The sequence below is a fragment of the Pogonomyrmex barbatus genome, unplaced genomic scaffold (assembly GCF_055798465.1).
Source record: "Pogonomyrmex barbatus isolate J1 unplaced genomic scaffold, ASM5579846v1 scaffold10, whole genome shotgun sequence".
Taxonomy (NCBI): domain Eukaryota; kingdom Metazoa; phylum Arthropoda; class Insecta; order Hymenoptera; family Formicidae; genus Pogonomyrmex; species Pogonomyrmex barbatus.
Window position 1 is genome coordinate 2670239 of NW_028297099.1, and position 21043 is coordinate 2691281.

The 21043-nt window shown below is 43.1% G+C and overlaps 1 protein-coding gene across 9 annotated transcripts in view; it reads right to left on the reverse strand.

Annotated features, from left to right (window-relative positions):
* kug (FAT atypical cadherin kugelei) overlaps nt 1–21043 on the reverse strand; it is a 288772-nt gene that overhangs the window by 179011 nt on the left and 88718 nt on the right. For all 9 annotated transcript variants that reach the window (XM_089085546.1, XM_011632546.3, XM_011632545.3 and 6 more), the window contains exons 2-3: nt 13757–14732; nt 10443–13162 (exon numbers count right to left, since the gene is read on the reverse strand). In XM_089085546.1, coding sequence (XP_088941672.1) covers nt 10443–13162; nt 13757–14601 — 3565 coding nt within the window. In that variant the 5' untranslated portion in view covers nt 14602–14732. The remainder of the gene's footprint in view (nt 1–10442; nt 13163–13756; nt 14733–21043) is intronic.

A 21043-nucleotide genomic window follows, 5' to 3' on the forward strand; every position in this document is an offset into this window, starting at 1 on the left:
GCTCATTTTTAACGACTTTGTTCGCGATAGATAATACTAGCAAGATGTCGTCGACGCGGTTTGGTAAAGCGGAAGTTCCGTCAAAGAAAGCTTCTTGCGCGAGGTCTCGCCACAAACCGCCATCCATCACCATGCTGATCGCCAGCATACATCATGCATTTTTCCATCCATTGTAAGCCAGCACGCCTCCATACGCTACGTGATTTTATCATGAATGTCGTCTAGATGCTCGCACTTGCGCTTAAGACCTTAGGCGATCCAGACATTTTTAAATCGCATATATGTACATCAACGAAGTAAATATAAAAGAAATGTTTTATAAAGAACTTTATACAAGTATATCTTTAAATTTTAAAAAAGTCATATCGTTATAACAATTTTTAAATTAATTTAATCGATAAAATGAGAATAAAAATTGATTTGCAATATTTAATGAATTAATTTTATATTAATGTAACCAATTATATTACTATTTATTATTCATTAATAAGTTATTATTATTATATTAATTATCATTAATCATCATATATTATTTGGATTAATCTGTTATTATATATAGTATTTTGAGAGATAATAAAATTCGATTGTACGTTAATCCTTCAAACATTTTGGAAACGTAATATTATAGCATTAGAAGAAATGCGGAAGTACAAGCATTTTCGAATAATATATATTATGCGATATATACCCTTCTCTTTTAAAGCATCATTAAGATAAGTACAGATAAAATGTAAGAAGATAAACATAGGAGAAATATAACAAAGAGATAATACAGCTATAACAGAGCTTTAAAATCCAGACCATCATCCAGATTATGTTTTACAAAATTCTAAAGTTTCCAGACTCCTCAAAAATGGAATATAAAAAAATTTAAGTCTTATATATATATATATATATATATATATATATCCTCTAAAATTTCCAATTAATACCAATTATATGCCTATTCGGATTTATCGAATAGAAAAATAACAACGAAGACTTAGAGCACAAAGAGCAACATTAGACGGTATAAATCTGAAAATTGACAACGATTAAGAATGATCACCGTCAACCAATTAACTCGCTCGCGATCCGCACTTTCACGTGCAGAAGAAAGCGACTGGATTCCCCGAACTATTCATCATCATTTCCAACCGGCAACGAAATTTAAGAGAAGCGCCTGAGACTCCACGTACACGATCTGGTACATCATTAACCACGTAGGAAACTGGCTTAACTACGTGGCGTCGTGTGCAGGTGTGCTTACGGTGAATTTAGGTTAATCGTTCGCGCTAATCGCCAGAAGTATATCCTTTGAGCAAGCAACGTGAGAGCTCGTAAAGCCGCCGCCGCCGCTGCCGCCGCCGCCGCCGACGCGCTGGTGTGCTTTGCGATTCGCATCGCCCGATGGTGTAACAGGCCGCGATGGATCGTTTTATCCGTGGTGAAGCATCACGCCGTTCCAACACGGGGATACACATACACAGCGGAGGATATTTTAGCGCTGTAGCTGGTTTCGCAAGCCGCGTTATCACAATGTTACCTCGTCCAAATTTCGAGCTGTTCGTTATCTCGCGGCTCCCACAACCAGTTTAAGACCATCTTTTGGAGAAACTTCGTGCGCGAACACGACTTTACGGATGACGCTATTTAACCGACGAGAGTGGTTAAATTGAGAGCTGGCTTGTTCGAAAAAGAATTGTGGTAAAACCATCGGTAAATCGACTCCGCCGTAAGCCGGCGCGGCAACAAAAGAACCAATGCTATCGGCGGTGGAATTCCGTGGATAGATACTGGTAATGAGAATTGTTTTACAGATAATTGCCTCCATGACGGAAAATTCGATATAACATTTCTCTAAAGCCGCGCAGCTGTTCCGAGCGCTTATTGTCTTCGATAAAAAAAAGGAAAAAAAAAAACGATAGTTTGTTTCGATAAATTTGCGGTTTTACTCTTCGCGATGTCAAAAGCCGCAATATTTGTACTCAATATTTATTAATATCTTGATATAACTACAAACATCTTCATTATACATAAATATATAAAGCATATTTTATTTTAAGAACAAATCTCTTATTAAAATTATGGAAAAAAAACGTTACATATAGATGCCTGCTAAATATAACTGTGGTATAAAACGTTTGATTAAAAAAAAATCGCTTTATCAGACTTCATGATAAAGATTGCGAATTCAATATTCAGCATACCATTCAAAGGAGTAATAATGGTGTAAAGAGAGTACTGTACTTGCAAATACGCGTCGGATATAAATTGCAAAAGTTTGTTTCACATAAATCTATTTGAGCTGTCAGTATCAAAAACGTGCGGCGGAAGCTATGCGAAGTGAAAATTGATGGCTACGAATCGGACAGGAAGATTTTTCCACGGTTCGGCAAATACCGAGCCGAGGTGATAAGCAATGAAGAGCGCAGGATAGAACCAGCGGGCCGTATCCGGTGTAGTGTAACCGCTCTCAATCGAACCATACGTTTTTCCCGGGAATCGCGTGTATGTAATACGAGCAACGCGCGGTGATTCTTACAGGAAATTCACGTGCTACGAGCTACCCACGAAATCTGAACGGCGCGCTCTCCGGCCGGCCGCCGTTCGATATTCCCATATTTAATTCACGCTCGACAGACTCAAGAACATTAGAAACGTCTCGGAAGCCGAGGGAATTTCTTCAGAGTCTCGGTCTTCGCCGGAAAGAGTTTCCGTACAGATCTCTGAAAAAGTTGGCCGCAGTAGTATCCGGCGAAAAAAAATGATAGCTACCGAGAGCAAGCGGAGAAGATGAGCAGGGAAAATCGGGAAGGAGAGGAGAGAAAGAGAGAAAGAGAGAAAGAGAGAGAGAGAAAGGAGGAAAAAAGAGATTGCGATACGACGGAATGGGCGACTTCTCGAGTTCGCCAAGGGAGAAACTCGTTGAAACATTTCCGCGACACTCGCGCACCGGCTCAATGCGATTTCCAACGAATCGCGGTTACCACGGTTCGAACAAATTTCTAGCTTTCATACCTACTGATACCTGAAGTTTCTTTTTTCGTTTATTAGCTTATTAGCTCAAATTTATTTACACAAGATTGATGTAAAAATAGTAAATGTAAATAAGTTCTCTAAGTAGATTCTCTACGAAATAAAACAATCTCAACAGAACTTTCTGTTTAAAATTCCGTCGATTGTATCTGTCTTGCTATCCTCAAAGAGCTGTACATCATTATCCACATATATATCACGCATTCGAGGTACAGTTAATATCGAGATTTTCTGCACAAAGTAATGTATTTTGTAAAAAAAAGAATAGTACAAGGAACGGAGCTCTGATTTTGAAAGAAACCCGTAGGCGTCGGAAGTGATGTCGCATAGGAAACGGCACATATACGTATTGTACTGTGCCAGCCTCTCTAGAGACGACGATCCATTCTGAACTTTCTTCTTTCCTTTCTTCTTTCCTTTCCCATGCGTCTCTATATTCTCTATCCGTCTTCACTATCGAGCCTTTACGCGATATCCCTTTTTCCCTCTGTACAGATATTTCGTTTAATTTGCTATTTACAAGCGATTTGCCTTCTCTGCATGCAGTATTTAATTGATCATAAAATTCGCACCGACCACCTCTCGCGAAATACGTAGAACTTTATTCTCTCCGGAACTTATTAAAAAAATTTTAGCAAAAAAAAAACTTTTTAGTACTCGCACGAGTTTTTCTGCCGGGTGAAATAGATGGGAACATACGCAATAAAATCAAATCCGTTTCAAATCCGATCACGTATAACGTTTGATATTCCGCAATCGTAAAATAATTCAAAAAAAATTTCTAATCTCTAAAAGTGTCTAAAGTGACATTATGCATAACATTCGTTCATTTGCGAGCCGCGATATTTTAGCATCGTTATAGTTGCTTTCGTTATTTAATGCGGCATTTCGTGCTTGTTTGATTGTACCAACTCTGTGACTTATCTGGCAGTAACGGAGGTGGAGGTCATAACGAATATATATCGTAATAAGCTACATATCTATAGTTATATGTAACTGCGACTGTCACTTTTTCCATTTCTGCACCCCAAAGCGACTGTCTCGAACTTTACGCTACGTGCACGACGAGCGCATAATTACCGGCGCATTGTGCTATTTGCGTAGCTTTTATTCCCTGAGACGAGTGTTTCTCTCTGGCCTTTTTTTTTTTCCTTTCCTTTTTTAATGCTGCCGACGTGCTTTCAACGAGATCATTAGTGGCGTCTCCAACAGAACGCACTCAGCTACCATTACGTTCTAGCTAGATGAATTCAAGAAGTCGATTCCAGTTCCGTTATGCTATCGCGAAGATCCTTAAAGTTGTTTTTAAGAGTTGAAAGAAAAAACCGGCTGTGTTGCAAACTCGATCATAACAGTTCGCATGCGATGAACATTTTCCGCTCGCAAGATTCCGAAGGGAAATGATTGTGCGATATTCATTTGATAAAAAATTTTTATTTGAGAGTAAGCTTCCAACTAACAAATGTACACAATGGCAAATTAAATGAATTAATTAATTTCCCGATGTACTTAAAGTACATTTGTTGTACGTTGTATATTTCTCATGCAGGGAAATTAAATTTCCTTATCAATTAGTAAATATGACGTGTATAAAACGGCTTGCAAGCGAAATGCATGATGCATATAATAGAAAATGGACTCCAAAGAAGCTCTTGCGTTTTAATCATCGCGGTTGAAAACATTAATCAATTTGAAACATCGTAATTCCATAACGCTCCGAGCTACATAATGAAAGCAATGCTTAACGAAGAAACTTCTGTTTCTTAAGCTGCAATTTTTCCTCGATTTTACACTCCGCTGCAAAGAGAGGATTCAAAGTATCAAGTAAAGAAAAAAATATTTTTATATTTTTAATGAGATTACGTGATCGCGTTGGTGAGCGAGACGCAAAATTTATGAAGATCTCTCGTATCCTAGACGCGCGGAGAAATAACAGCTGCGTGAATATATAGCCGTTCGACACGGCGTGACATTAAGCATTCACGACGCGGATTTGTACACGCAACACGCGTGAATAGTGCGTTACGGGCATGACGCCGCGACGCATCGAAAATGTGCTTTACGACATCGCATTACAATGCCACGGTGGAATCTTGTCGTCTGCATTACGCGATTCATAATCGGACGCGTCTCGTTAGCCCGGCGTCATTTACAATTTCGCAAATGAATTTCCTCGATCGCGTAATCTCGACGACGTGCGTGGCGATCGTTATCTGACTCAATAAATACCACGTAGAACGTAGAAAATAAAAATACTATTCAAATCGTGCCCATCCTATTCGAATTACATGAGATGTGTTTTCTCTCTCGGAGAAGAAATTCCGTTTCCGCCGCGACGGAATTGGAAATTAGCAAAAAAATTTCCCTGTCTTTCAAATACGGAAATTATTTTCCGATCCGAATATGTACTCTTCTATGCGAACGTATAAAGCGGACGTGGAAGTCACCGGTAAATAATGAATCGTTACGAGACATTATCGTGTGCGGTACTCGTTCGCTCGACCACGTACGCTTTAAAGCGGAATTGATGGTCGAAGTATTTTCTTCTCGATTTCTCTCAGTCATACGGCAACAAGATGTTCCGTCGCTCTCTATAAATAATTGAACTTATGGACTCGAGTAAAAGAAGCGCTTTTAAGTTTCGAACACATCGCACCCCTCGCCTCTCGACTTCCTCGACGATAGTGTTCTCCTTTAGTATCTCGCAATGATATTTCCGATCCTTGAAAACGATTCAGTCAATTTCTCCTTAACTTACATATATGCAGAGATGTAAGATAGCTTGATATACCTATTCTTTTATTCAGGCTTATAAATATTAAAATCTAAACAACGACCGTGGGAAGACCGTAATGACAGAGCGAATAAAATTTCATACGTAATAAAAAGGGCTGTATTTAATCAGCGAATCTGCCTGCGTATACACGCAGATGTAGGGCACGCCGTCGGAATATTTTCTTTATACCGCTATTTTAAATATACGCCAGTGTCGCTGTAAAAATACCGGCCTCGTACATTTAGAAAAATATCACTGCACCACGGTTTGTTAACCAGTAAGAGTATTTCTGTGTAAACACCCGCGTAATTGCTGTGGACGGTGCAAACGCTTTATTGCTGTGGGCGTACATATTATTAGGTATATAGAGTACCGTTTGCGTCTCGGTAATGGGCTCGCTCGCTTTTCGCCGGTTCGTTAGACCGTGACGCACCCTTATTAATTCTGGCACAATATTTAAGCAGAAGTACATAATTATTATCTGCCCACATCAGTCGGGAAAAAAATCGCGATCAGCCGCGACAAACAGGTGGGAAATGAAATTAATTTAGCATCAACCATTTTCGATCGAGTTACCCAACGCTTCTCGAACACGCCATATCTCGCAATACAAACGGACAGAATTTTACGCATTCGCATGTTGAAACTTTTCGCGAGAGATAAGTCCTAACAATATCGAAAAGTTTCCGATAGCATAATGGCACCGCTGTACGATAACGGCCGGTTGTTTTTCACCGGAAGTACGTGGAAACGAGAAATAGAATGTCGTCGAAGTTGACCTTAGCACCGCGCCACGACATAATTATTTAATCGCGCCGTTGAATTAAAGAAGAGGGAAAATACAGAGAAGCGCACGAAGCTGGCTTCTGGAAATTCGGAAAACCCCGCTAGAGCTGCTTGATAATACAGGAGGCAGCACTCCGGATGAATGAATATCGCGAAACGATTTATGAGATGAATATGAGAAGCATAATGGCTTGTCAGTGAAGGCAATTCGGGACGACTTTACGAGCACTTGGCACGTATAATTTACTGTATGCCGATTCAATCGAAATGAACGTCCTATGTTAAATATCTTTCGGAAATTGCCAGTCGCATTCGCATGGACGTTGTCAAGTGCAACGGATGCCGCAGGGAAGCCCGTAACAGCAGTTACAATAGTCCGATACGTATTTACAGTAAAACCGATTACGTCTCATTCTAATATTGCAGCGGATAATGACGATCGACCGGGAAACAGTTTGTTGATCCAATATATACTCTAATACACTCGAGGCGAAGAGTTTCCTCGCAATTTGTAAAGGAACTTAACAATGAACGAATTAACATCTCTTTAACCTTTCCAATTGGACGTCGTGTTAGCACACGAATGTTAATACGGGATGATTCATTCCATAACAAGGCAACGATACGATAAGAAACACGTACGCTTAAATACCGTACGCTTCAGCTCACTTTTCCGCGAAATTCCTCGAAATTGAGGAATTTCGCCAGTTTTATCGAATAAAAAGAGATACGAGAACGAAGGGGGTTCTATTCAGATGTAACAAAAGAGAGAGGGAGGGGGAAGGGAGAGAGAAAGAGAGGTAAGAGCAGGTAAGAGCAGTAATTTTCGGATCCATCCGCTTTAAAGCGCGTAGATCGTCGCGAGCTTTTCTTCGTTTTGCGCGCGATCAAACTCGGGCGAGCTTTCGGGGAACGCTCGATGATATATAAAGCTTTATTAATGGACTAACGCCCGCTGCTGCAACGCCCGCGGCCAGCACATAGTGGACAGAGCCGGCTAGAATGACGCGTTAGCTCGCTTACCGGAAAACGCGTCGCTCGGCTCGTCGGGTGCTCCGCAAACTAGGTGTGGCACTTTTCTACTACGATCGAAGCTTAATCGCGTTTAGTCACGGCGCGTCAAGCTGCGCGTCATTTCATCGTAAATTGTATTGACAGGTATATGTATTGTTTCGACAGAAAGACAGAGATAGACAGAGATAGAGAGAGGGAGAGAGAGAGATTCTCGTAAAATGTACGATCGTCATGGAAATAAAAATCTTGCATGAGCAATGTACAACGTGCACACAGGTCGATGTCTCCTAATTGTGATAAAGACCAATCGATAGCCGATGAACAATAGAAGCGAAGATCTCCCAGTCTCCCAATTTGCAGCAATTGCACGCGTCGTATTTTTCGATCCCGAGAGATAACGATTCTCTCGTGCGACAAGAGGAGCATTGACTTACGCGTGAACGGTATCACGTGCCCGCCATAGATCCTAAGTATCCGCCGGGAAATTATTCACGACTTAAACGAACACCGTCACAGTTATTGCCATTACTGCACCACCGACACCATCACTACTACCGGCACCGTCGCTGCCATTATCACCGCACCACAACTCCCATCGGCACCGGCGACGTTACCGTTCGTGCTTCTGACACCGAGGCAATACACTGGCGACTTATGAATATTTACGCCAGTTGAATATGCATACTACTGACAATGTATTATTTTTGCTCGACGGGAGATCAATATACTACCACGCGACGTACACACATGTACATATATATATATATATATATATATAGAAGTAAAAGTGTACAAACGGAAAGCGCGTGCGTACACAGGGTGTCCAAATTTTATTGTTTTACTGCTAATAATAGATTTTCAACGAAAACGAAAACATAGAAATATAAAATAAAATCTTGATTAAAGTAAAAACATAAAATAAAGACTTCTCTGTCTTCTATTTATATTAAAAAAAAATAAACTTGATAGAGATATTCGAAATTTTATATCGTTGAAAAAATTTTAGTATATAATAAATAATGATTCTCCAAAATTTTTCCAAAGATTTAAAATATTTGGTAAGAAATTGATTGGTGATTGCTGGCATGGAAGCTAGAACAATACCCGATATATCAATATATCAAGTTTATAAACACGCATAAGGATGCGCACACATAATATAAATCTATTTACTTCAACGTACAGTGCGCATACGGTCGTATTCTGTTTCAGAGAGCGTTAAAAAACGTAACAAAAGCAAAAGCAATGTATATTTTTTTAACCTACATCGTCGTACAAGATAAGTGACTATAGAAACCGGAAATGTGACCATCATAATGCCACCAGCTCTTGAAAATAATTGGGTCGCATTAGTAGGAATATAATCGTAAAACACATCGTGGAAAAGGTCATTGTTGTTAGGGGAGTAATACTTCCGGTGCAATCGCGTTAAACTTTTATTAATGTCTCGACAGTCGACAGATGTCAATGCTGCCCTAACGTCAAAGTGTCGCTTTCGCGTGTCTCGTGAATTAGCAGGAAACCTATTTCGTTTCGAGACTTTCGTCCCGCCCGATGCATTCATCAAGAAACGATCATCGGTGCATTATGACCGCGCGCCGTGACCGACGTGGCACCGGTGCACAGGAATTAGCCATTAAGCGGAATGACGTCGCGATTTCTCGAGAGACGTTTCCGCGGTGAAAGGAGACTGCCGGAGAAATTTAATGCGCCTCGCGCACTCGAAAAAAGAGAGAGAGGGGGAGGGGTCCTGCGGCACCGTAATTCAATTAGGCTCGCTGCATCGAAATTTAATGGGCCGCGACGCCGCAACTTCGCCTTGGAACGGTGCCACGGCGCGTCCGGCGCGGGCCGTGTCCGATGCAGAAAGGGCACAGCGTGCACGTTGCGCGCCCTTTTGTGCCTGAAGGGCCAACAGAAGTACCCGGAAAAGAAACGAGAGAAAAAAAGAGAAAGGGCGGGCATTCCCGTGCACGTACAATAAACGTTTCCGCGAATAAATCCTTTCCGAGAAGATGTCACGTACTTGCGATCTGCAATCTCGGTATCAAGATGTAATTAGTTATATTAAAAGCTGAAATTGCAAATCGTCGCAACCGTTGCAAAAACAAGAAATCAAAAGATCGATTAGAAGATCGATTTTCTATTAAGTTATTTGACACGAATTTATACCTTCACCCATGCGCTTTGACCTCGAGTTTGAGTTACGATATATGTTAAAAGCTACATCTCTCGGTTACTACTCGGCGTCCCCTATTTATCTACTGGAAACGTCATGATTTATGAATATGTAGACACGACGTCTTTTTTCCCAAAAAGTATCTATTAACTATTGAAGATATTTATGAACCGCGGCTAGCACACGCGTGGTCGTTTTGACGAGTAAATTGAAATCATTGCCACGAGATCGAATGTGTTTACCTCTTCGCGCGGAATACCATTCGTTGGTTATTGAATGAGATATTGGGAAATCTTGGTGAGGCCCAAATACTCGTTTCGTTCCCTTCTTCAAAGGAAACGTACATCTTGCGATATTTGATTGGAAATTCTTGGATTCAATATAAGCGCCGTGATTTACGTAAAGCGTATAGACGTAGAAGTTATTGCCAAAGAGTGCCCACAGCCAATATCGATTAAAATTCAATAGTGTTTCAGAAAATCGCAGTCTCAATCTTCATTTCAGTTTTATCATTCCAATTTCTTTCATGTTTCATGAACATAAAGGAGTTTTTTCTGGTCGCGTAATCTGACGGTTAACATAACTTTCTTTAATCTTTAAGATTTTCATTATATTTCGATATATTTAAACGAGTTGTTTATTTTAAATAATTCATGACTAATCACTTACCTTCTTCGTCGATGGTGAAGATGCCAACGCCATCACCTCCGCGGATGCTGTATCCAATCTTGGAATCTCCACCGGGGGGATCCGCGTCTCTCGCCCGAACCGTGGTGACGAGGGTGCCGACAGGTTGGTTCTCGAAGACACTCGCGGACACGACGAAATCGTCAAAAATCGGCGGATGAAGATTCTCATTTACGTCAATCACCTCAATCACGAGGTCCGTCTCGGAAGATAAAGATGGATCGCCGCGATCGCGCGCGACTATTGTCAACGTGTGCAACTGCCGATCCTCAAAGTCCAAGCTCTGAGTCGTCCTCACCGTGCCCGACACCTTGTCGACCTTGAAGAAAGAACCTTCGCTCTCCATCGCGTCCGACAGGAAGTATTCCACGTCGCCGCCCGCGCCCTCGTCGGGATCCGTGGCGTCCACAACGGCGACGACGGTCCAGAGCGGCACGTCTTCGCGGATCTTGACGTTGTAGTTCGACAGCGCGAAGGTGGGCGGATTGTCGTTGACGTCGTCGACCGTCACTCTGACGAGCGCGTCCGAGTACAAGGGCGGAGTGTCGTTGTCCTTGCCACCGTTATCACGAGCGCGAATTCTCAGCTCGTATATCTCTTGCCGTTCCCTGTCGAGCTTGCCGAAGACGCTCAGCACACCCGTCGAGGGATCCACGCGGAAGTCGTTGGTCTCCGTCACGAGTGAGTAAGTGACGCGCGCGTTGTCACCGAGATCGGCGTCGGTGGCGTTGGCGCGCCACACGTTGGTGCCGTTCAGCGCGGTCTCGGAGATTCTGAAACTCGCCAAGGACTTCTCGAACTTCGGCGCATTGTCGTTGACGTCCAGGATGGTAATCGGTAGCATCTTCGAGGCAGACTTCTGCGGCTTGCCCAGATCGAACACACTTACATTTAAATAGTACTCGCTCTCCCGCTCGCGGTCCAGATAACCGATCGTGTTCAGGTCACCGGTGTCCGGATCGATACCGAAGACGGAGTGGCGGTCGCCGCTGGATATGACGAAGACGAGTTTACCATTGTAATCGAGGTCGCGATCGCGGGCGCGTATTCGCACTAGAGTCGTGCCGAGTTTGAGCGACTCGTTGACCCGTATCTCACTCGGGAAATCGATGAATTCGGGGGCGTGCACGTTCTCACCGTAACGACTCGGTATCAGGGTGTACTCGTCGTCCCGCGACGGCATGTTATTCTTCTCTGCTGAGGCCATTGCGTCCGTCAGTCTGCGCGCCACGCCGGTGTCGTGGCATTCGAAAGCGCCGGTCTCATCCGTCAGGATTCTCGCCTGCGAGCCCAGATTCCGCTTGGCGTTCACAAGATGTATGTGAATTGGATTAACATCCGCGAAATGCGTGCCGTCGGTGGCGGTAACGTTGACAGTTCTCTCGGTGACCTTGATGTCCGATAGATCGCAAGCGACCGAGAGGACACCGCTGGCTGAGTCGAGAACAAAGCAACCGTCGGAATTCCCGGACACTATACGATAACTAACGATGTTCCCGGCGTCGAAGTCAATCGCGGACACGGTGATGATCTCAGATCCGATCGGCACGTATCGCGGCACGTGACCGGTGCAATCGATCCGTTCGAACTGCGGTCGATTGTCGTTTACATCCCGTAACTTCACCCGTAATTGCATCTCAGCCTGACGCCGATAAGGCAGACCCCAATCGCTCGCCCGCACGTGCAGCAGATACTCTCGTTTCATGGTCTCGTAATCGAGAACCTGTTTGGTCTTGACGATACCGGAGAAATGATCGATTTCGAACGGAACTTTCTTAAGGTTGTCGATGCTGTAAGATATGTAGGCGTTCTCGCCAGAATCGCGATCCTTCGCGGTCACTCGCACGACGGACGTGCCGGCCGGTTCGTTCTCGTCCAGCAGCACCTCCATTTCCGGCTGGTCGAAGGTCGGATCGTTGTCGTTGGTGTCGACCACGTTGATCTTCACTTTCGCCGAGGATTGCTTTCTGGTGCCGGCGTTACCCTGATCGATTGCCGATACCGTCAGCGTATAAAACGCCTTCTTCTCGGCGTCCAGATTGACGGCCGTGTACAACATACCGGTCTCGGCGTTCATATGAAATTCGCCACCCTCGTTACCGCCAACTATTTCGAGATATACCAGTGCGTTTTTCCCTTCGTCCGCGTCCGTAACCTTGAGTCTTATGATCGGCGTGTTTATGGGGGCAGTTTCTGGCACTTTAACCTCGTAAATCTGGCGACTGAACACCGGCGCGTTATCGTTCACGTCAGCCAGGTGCACCGGCACGAATTTGTAGCTGTACCGCTGCGGCACCCCGCGATCCATAGCGCGCAGGGTGAGATTGTAACCCTGCACCGCGGTCTCGCGATCGAGCAGATGCAGTACCTCGATGTTGTATTCGCGACCGAAGAGCGATCCACCGGCCGGACGCACCCTGAAGTGACCGGCCGGATCGCCGCCCACGATATCGAGACTCGCGATCTGACCGTGTACGCCCTCGTCACGATCGTTCACTTGCACAATCGCGTAGATGTCGGCGTTCGAATTCTCGACGATGTTGGGTAACTGATGTACGTAGATTTCGGGCGCGTACAGATTCACCTGCCGTACTCTGATGGTGACCCTCGCGGTACTCGCGCGGCTGTTGCCCGCGCTACGAAAAAGAGCGCCGCGATCCTTCGCTAAGACTACCAGCTCGTGTATGGCGCGTTCCGCGTACCTAAAGAGAAAGCGAACCATTTGCTAACACCGGCACACACACACACACACACACACACACACACGATTCCACGAATAATTTACGAAGAAAAATAGAAGAAAAATGAAATTTGCTAAATATTCTAAAAGCTATTGAAATAACAACGTATAAAAATGAAAACTCATAGACGAAATGTTGCATAAAATTAGAATAATTTTAAATTATAAAAATTATAATAATTATAACATAAAAAAGCAGAGAAAAATAATAGAAAAAATATAATTATTGTTATTTCAACTTTAAAAATTTTTAAAAATTAAGCTATGTTCATCTCTCTAAATTCGAATAATTCGTATAAAAATTTATTTATTTTATGTGTCTAAGATAAGACAATAAAATAAAATACATTATAAAAATCTGAATAGTAGTAAATATTATATTGCAAACTAATTAAACAGTCCAAATTAATAATTTTACTTGAGTTAAATAAAATTATACTATTGAGTTTTGAAACACTTCTGCCTCGAATTGTTTAAATAGATCGCAATTACACTCTAATTTATACGTTTGAACTATTTGCAAATTTGTAAAATACCGACAAAAATATACGCTTACCTGAGCGGTCTTGTAAGCGTTATTACGCCACTGACCGGATGAACAGCAAACTGATCTGTTTCCTCTGCAAAGCTATAGTAAATTTCGCCATTTCTGCCGAGATCGGCGTCCTCGGCGATTACCCTGAGTATGCTGCGATGCAAAGGCGTGTCCTCCGTCACGGTGGTCTCGTATTCGATCGGATAGAAGAGCGGATTGAGATCGTTCGTGTCGAGGATTGTCACCACCACCGTGGTGCTCGCCTCGAGCGTAACCACTCTGTTTCTACCGTCGCGTTTGCTCGAGGTGGCACGCACCTCGAGCACATATCGGTCTTTGCGTTCGCGATTTAGCACGTCGACGCTGCTGGTTCGAGTCCGTATTAAGAGGAAGCAGAAATCGCCGACCGTGCGTTCCTCCGCTTTAAAAAACTTTTCGCGATCGCCGCTCACTATGCGAAACTTTACGTCAATGTCACTATTGGCGGACGCGAGCTTTATACCCATCCTCTCCTGGGGCACGACGTACGTTTTACCGATGGAATTTTCGGGAATAGAAACGTTGTACAGAGACTGCGTGAAACGGAATTCGGAAATTTCCGAGGGAAGACTCGCGTCATCCTCGAACGTGAACGGCAGGGTCGTCGCGGTGCCGATCGAGGAAATCGACTTGATTGAAGCACCACCACCACCACCACCACCATTGCCATCGCCGTCGTCGTCTCTCGCGCTTCCGTCCCCGCCGCCACGTGGCGGCACGAAAGTCGGCACGAAAGTATCGGAAGACGGAGAGCCGGCCGTGGCCGCGAACAGCCATAGCCACAACCATGGCCAGGCGTGCAGCACGCGTTGCTTCATCCTATGCATGATGGTGTCGCTAGCTCATCGTTAGTGCTCGTCGACGAACACTTCCGCCCGGTTTGTCTTTCGCTCGATAGAACGAGGCCACTGCGAGGTACAGGACTTCCGACCCCGTTTCGCGTATCGGCAGCGGTCACCTGAAACAGTAAACGACGCCAAAGTTAGACCGAGCGACGAGTTGGCAAAGACAAAGAGGGAGGCCCGTAAAGTCTAGCACGTGGATACAGTCAAACGGCAAAATTCAAGATTATCTTCCACGACAGCTACCGACTTCCAGCCGATCGAGCGCAAAGACTAGGTTTACCGGAGGAAGTTAGAACGAGGGAGAGAAGGGAGAGAAGGGATGGCGGGACCAAACTCTTCCTTTCCGGTTGTACATTATTGATCGACGGCACGATCGATATACCATAGCGACAGATAAATCACTGGAGTGTGAGACGTTGCGAGTACTGTACTGCCCGAATCAATTATTTATTGATGAGACTCTTAACTTCACTCAATTGTCCATTTCGTGGAATTCTGTTGAACGTAAAAGGGACAATCAAATGCAATTATGTATTCGTTACGTCGCTTCGATGAAATGCGATTGTCCTGGAAGAGTGCTATAGAATATTCACGTATCGAAACTCAAATTAAAATTCCATTGACATTGCAGTGCTCGATCGAGTACGCCGATCGAGTTCACTTCTTGCAGAAAATTCAAATTGAATTATTCTTCATAGTGAAGTTATAAAATATTCCACTTCTGTATATATATGCGTGTATGTGTGTGTATATATATATATATATATATATATATGTGTGTGTGTGTGTGTGTGTGTGTGTGTGATCTCAATCAAAAGTAGGATAGTTTAAATAAATTAAAAAGATGTAAAAGATTAAATAATTAAATATACATTTCTCTCTTATCAACGTACAAAATAAAAATTTAAATTTGTTGGTTAAAATAATCACAAAATTGCAAATTTATTTTTGATAAAGGTAAAAACAAAAAAGCTTTTTCTCTCTACGTACACAAATATAATTTTTTTAAAAGCATTGCTAAGCCGTATGCATCGGCAGTGAGAGCTCATGAATTCTAGCCACCGATCACTCCCTCGTCTGACAGTTCCACGACCGAAGCCGCGATATCAACGACTCGTGTCAGCGGATGCAAGCGGGGAATGATAGGGGATGCCAGGATTTTACCTATCTTCCCAGTATCCCGCACTCGTATACTCTCTAATCTTGACCAGCGGTGCCTCCGGCCGCATTTGCACGATGTATGTTGCCGCGCGTTTGACAGCTCGGTATCGATACGTCCGCCGTTTAAATAGGAACGATACATTACGCTATTGCGAGAGCGCACCGCAAATTTGAATGAATAACAGATCGCAGATAGCTCTCTGCTTTTCGCTCTCGTCGAGGGGGATCTCGAGATGTTTGCAAATGAGAAAATCTAAATAATTGTTAATTTCGAATTATCCACCGTTTGTTTCTGCTCGAAAGTGGAAAAGACCATGATAATCTGAATAAGGACGAGTGCAATAGCGTCACAGAAGTCGCACTCGACGGTTTTCTCTCCGGTCGCATAATTATCTCTCTCGGAGATAAGACAAGAGCCCCGGATTGCTTTGTCGCTCGCGAGTCGCGAAATCGCGGCGACGGAATTGTCTTCCGCGTCCGCGTTATAGCGCTCGAAGTTATTTCACTTGGAAATTCGTGGGACGGCGCGGATTATTATTACGCGGAGCAGCCACTTTAACGATGAGCGGAAACAAAAAAAAAAAAAAAGAAAAAAAATTGACCTTTAGTTCCTGTAAAGTAAAACGTGGAATATCGAGATATGTACGTGCCTCTGGCTTTCGCTCGCGAGGAATGTTTACGCGGACTCGGTGCCAATTACGTAGCCACTGATTCGTAACCGGCGTAATAAAAAGCGTTTAAACGCCGGGCGCGTTCCCCCCCCTCCCCTCCCCGCGATTCCCCGCGTGCTGCGCTGCGCCTTCCCGCGATAATGCACCTGGAGAACGTGCGCATGCAGGTAATCGTAAGTGAAACGAGACGAGCGAGCGAGTCCGCGCCAAGTTGGCGCCTCTGAACATTCGCATTGCATTGCTACCGCGTCCCGAAGCCTTGTACTCTACCTTGAACGCGTCGCCGACCGGTTGACATTCCCTCGCGCATTTTCAATCCCGATACGTTAATGAGATGCCTCGAACGATGTCCTCTTTTATAAACGGACTAAAAACCGCGATGCGGCTCATCATTAAAAAATTACTAAAGCCAAATCTAACATTTCAAAAACTGTAAAATGAGAAAAAAATATTACAAAAAAAACTATAACATAATTTATAAGAATGAAAATTACTTTGGAGTAAATAATTTATTGCTGCACAAAAAAAAAAGAAGAGAAATAATATTCACATCAGTTCGATGTTCTTAAAAAATAGATAAATTCTAGTTTGCTAGTAGTATAGTTTAATATACTTGTGCGGATGACACCTCGAATAGCAGCGAACGTGTTAATCGCTCACGCTCGACGCTACATTTTGTGTTAACGCGACAACGTTCGCTATATCAAATACTCTTACACTACATCAAATATGCTCTTCAGCAACCGTGTCGACCGCGGAATACATTTTCCCCGGATTTATACTGCTGCATTACACGGTCAAGTCCAGAGGAAATCCCGTCGCAATCTTCCCAAATGTATTTGCATACGACGCCGGATATGTAGAAAGACTTCGAGTCTACACGCGACTCTGCCGCATGCATACGTAAATAAAATCACGTTTCTTTCGTATCCGCTTAAATTCACTCCGAGATCTATCTAAAAACGATGGATAGAACGAATAGAAAATGGACGAAGACGTCGGGACGATTTCTTCCGCAATCTCTTTCTCCAAGTTCGGCGCCGCTTGCGGAAGGTTCGTCTAGCTGAAATGACTACCGTGACAAAGTGAGATTATGCGGATATCGAGAACGACGACGGACGTCTGAGATTGTACTCGGCGGTTTCCCGAAAGCCGTGCAGCTTTCTCTCAAAGGAGTCATGATACCGAGGCTGAATCGCAGAAACAACGAACCGCGACGCGGAGCCTTTGACAGCGGCACAAAAACATTCGAGCGAGATTACGCTGCTTTTCTTTTACCTGTGTTTCACTCTCTTTTCTCTTCTCGATGAGATTTAAACAGCTTTGAACTCACCACGAAAAGTTGAGAGGACGAAATGGACGGATGGACTTCGAGTCCCGAAGGCGGTTCTTATGGCGTTCGGAGGTCGGAGGACAGTGCTTGCGCAGAAACTCGTTTTGCCAGTTAAATCGAGCGTGAATTGCGATGCCGCGTGCAGAAAACGGAGCATCGGGTCCTCGTAGAGGTATGGCTCGGGGATTTAAAAATGATCGAGGAACAGATAGCGACGGGCGACAAAAGGAAAAACCGCACCGCGGCTCGAGAATATTCACGCGATATTTTTTTCGCGCGAATAAACGTATGTTCGCTCCCTGGCATACTGTCGGCGAGAAAATGCGGGAATCACCACGGCTAGGTGAACGACGAGCGAAAACAACATACGCCGTCGGTATTTCAATGCGAAATACGCGGACGATCGTCCCGTATTGAGGGACAAACGACCGCAGAGTGCGCACGAAGAGGTCAGCCGGACGATGGTCGGAATTAATTTCACAGCTCGAGCTACGTGTTCTACCGGCTGGCGTTGTAACGAATTTTGTCAGTTTACGGAGCAAACACGCCTAGCCGCCTCATCTCAACCAAGCCGAAAAAAGGTAGCCGATGTTCGCGAGGCGAGGCGAAATATTCGACGGTGACGCAATTATTCCGGAACGTATTCGCGACGCCAACATTTGTATTCTCTATCTCTTCACGAAAACAGAAACAAAGGGACAAATCCGATTAATGCCTACGGTTTTGTGGCGCAGCGTAAACACCTGGATTCCGTGCCGTTCGCTTTTATCTCTCCGATACACAACAAAAGAACATTATTGTTCATTTATTTATCGTAATGATACTGAAGAGCTTGCGATGCTATTGCCAGTGCGCGTTGAATTAATCTGATATCACAAACTGTGTATTTTCCGCAATATAAAGATATTTTAAACTCTCTTGATATCAATTTTTCTCAACGCGTGTTATCATTGGTCCTTACAGAGAGAAAATAATTTTCATATATAACTTGAGCAAATTATTGTTGATCATCGAAAAGAAATATTTCAGAAAATTTTCAAGACTAAATCCTATATATATATATATATATATATATATAGAAAATTAAATATAATGTAATGTTGTAAAAGTATCTGCGTAAATAAATTTCATTTCTTAGATCGTTAATTTTTAATTTATATTCCACAAAGACGTAACGAGTGTGTTTGGTCGCGAACCGAACACACACAACATATTGTCCTCGTGATGATCGAGCTCGTGTTTTCCTGTGATTGGCGAAGATTTTTGAAGACACAGTCGAATTCGGCGAAGTGAAAAAATTTGCAAAACCTGCACACCCGAAAATCCGCCACTAAAAATGAAATACGATTCCGAGAGCTCGCGCATTGTATTACTATTATAACATCGTCTTGAAATTTTTTCACTTCGCCGAATTCGACTGTTTTCAAAAATCTTCGCCAATCACAGGAAAACACGAGCTCGATCATCACGAGGACAATATGTTGTGTGTGTTCGGTTCGCGACCAAACACACTCGTTACGTCTTTGTGGAATATAAATTAAAAATAAAAAAATAAATTATAATTAGTTAATTAGTTAATCTGGTATCAACATTTGCACTTCCGTGCCAACCTCATTCTTTACAGATGCTCTTAAGAACACGGCAAGCTTTTTATCGAACGATATCTTTTCTTATCTCTATCGGAAGAAGGAGAGCTGTGCTCGCCAACACGCCCTACATATGAGATATCTACTCAAGAATATCTTAAAATACACACCAGTATCGAGGTTTCTCAATAAGCCATAGCATTCCAAGTATTAACATTCCGATCAACATTGATCTAAATTTAGAATAGTGTAGGTTTCCTCATTAAAATATTATCAAGAAAAATAAGAAGTAAAAAAATTAGAAGTGGGTCAAACTAAAAATATTACCTTTGTGGGCTGTGTCTTAGAAAATAAAAGAGCGTTGTTATATTTCCTCTTTATTCTACCATAGTTCGGGATGATCTATTCTTGGCTGAGAATAGGCACAGACTGACTCTTTTGCACGTTATTGTCTAATGCCCGCTCGTATTGTCAAAAGGAAGGCCGTCGAGGCCGCGTATCTGCTTTTTCGATATGAAACTAACGCTTATTTACGGGTCAAAATAAAGTCAAAATATAGGGTGAGATCTTAAATTATCATATCTTACCGAATAAAAAAACATTGATATATGAAATATTTTCGGCATAAAATATAATTCATACAAAAGTGATAAAATAAAAATGCTTATTTATTAGATACATTTTTTAGATTTTTAATTTTTAGATTTTAAATATTTAATCACACCATATTCACAAGCTTACAAAGCAAGCATTCGCATCACGCGTTATAGATATTTTAAATCGGAATATGAACTTTTATATGGTTTGGCAAGAACTATTATTACGTCATAAAACGACGTTTCGTTCTTTAACAGAATTATCCGATTGAGTTTCAACAACACTTATCTTTCTGCGATTTATGGACCGTTTCCCTCAGCACGTCTTGTCTTGTACTTTATAGCGATTTACCAAAAGCTCGCGAGAAAGCGTTTTCTCGAGAAGTGGACCAAAGTTTCCCGAGTCATGGTCGCGTCGATGGGACGATCCTGAAACGATGGCTATTGCTAAAAAGATCGAACTTCCTCTAAGCCGTTTATTGCACGTCGCGCCGTTACGTAGATAGGATTTCTTGCATCTAGTCGCACGCGAGGTCTGGCGAATTGCATTATACTCCAATGTACGGCGCCTAATGTACAAAGTTTGACAATGTCGAATGCGCCGGCGCACAAGAGACGTACGTGTTTCGGAGCGTTATTTCCATTTACCCTCTTCGATCCCGAGTGCCTCGAGTATCTCCGCAAACTCAAATTCCTAAAGCCCAACGCATGTTATTTCCGATGACTAATGACGCCTTCACTCGATCGCGTAATTGCAAAGGAACGTCATCGATAAGAAAATATCGTAACATGCCGATACCACGTTGGCGCCGCGCAAACGGCGCTGCTCTCGCCTATGTGCGATCGCATTCGAAAAATGCGAATTCATCAGAATTAAACCAGCGCGTCAATATGGCAAGCTGACGTGAATCCTATTAATTTACTCGGCGATTGCGCCGGCAGGATTCGTTAATTAACACTGTTCAGCGATTTCTTTCTTGCACCATAAAAATTGCGAAAAAGAAACAAGTATCGAACGATCGACCAAGCCAAGTAATAAATTTTTTAGTAATAAAAATTATGCAGAATGCAATTTGA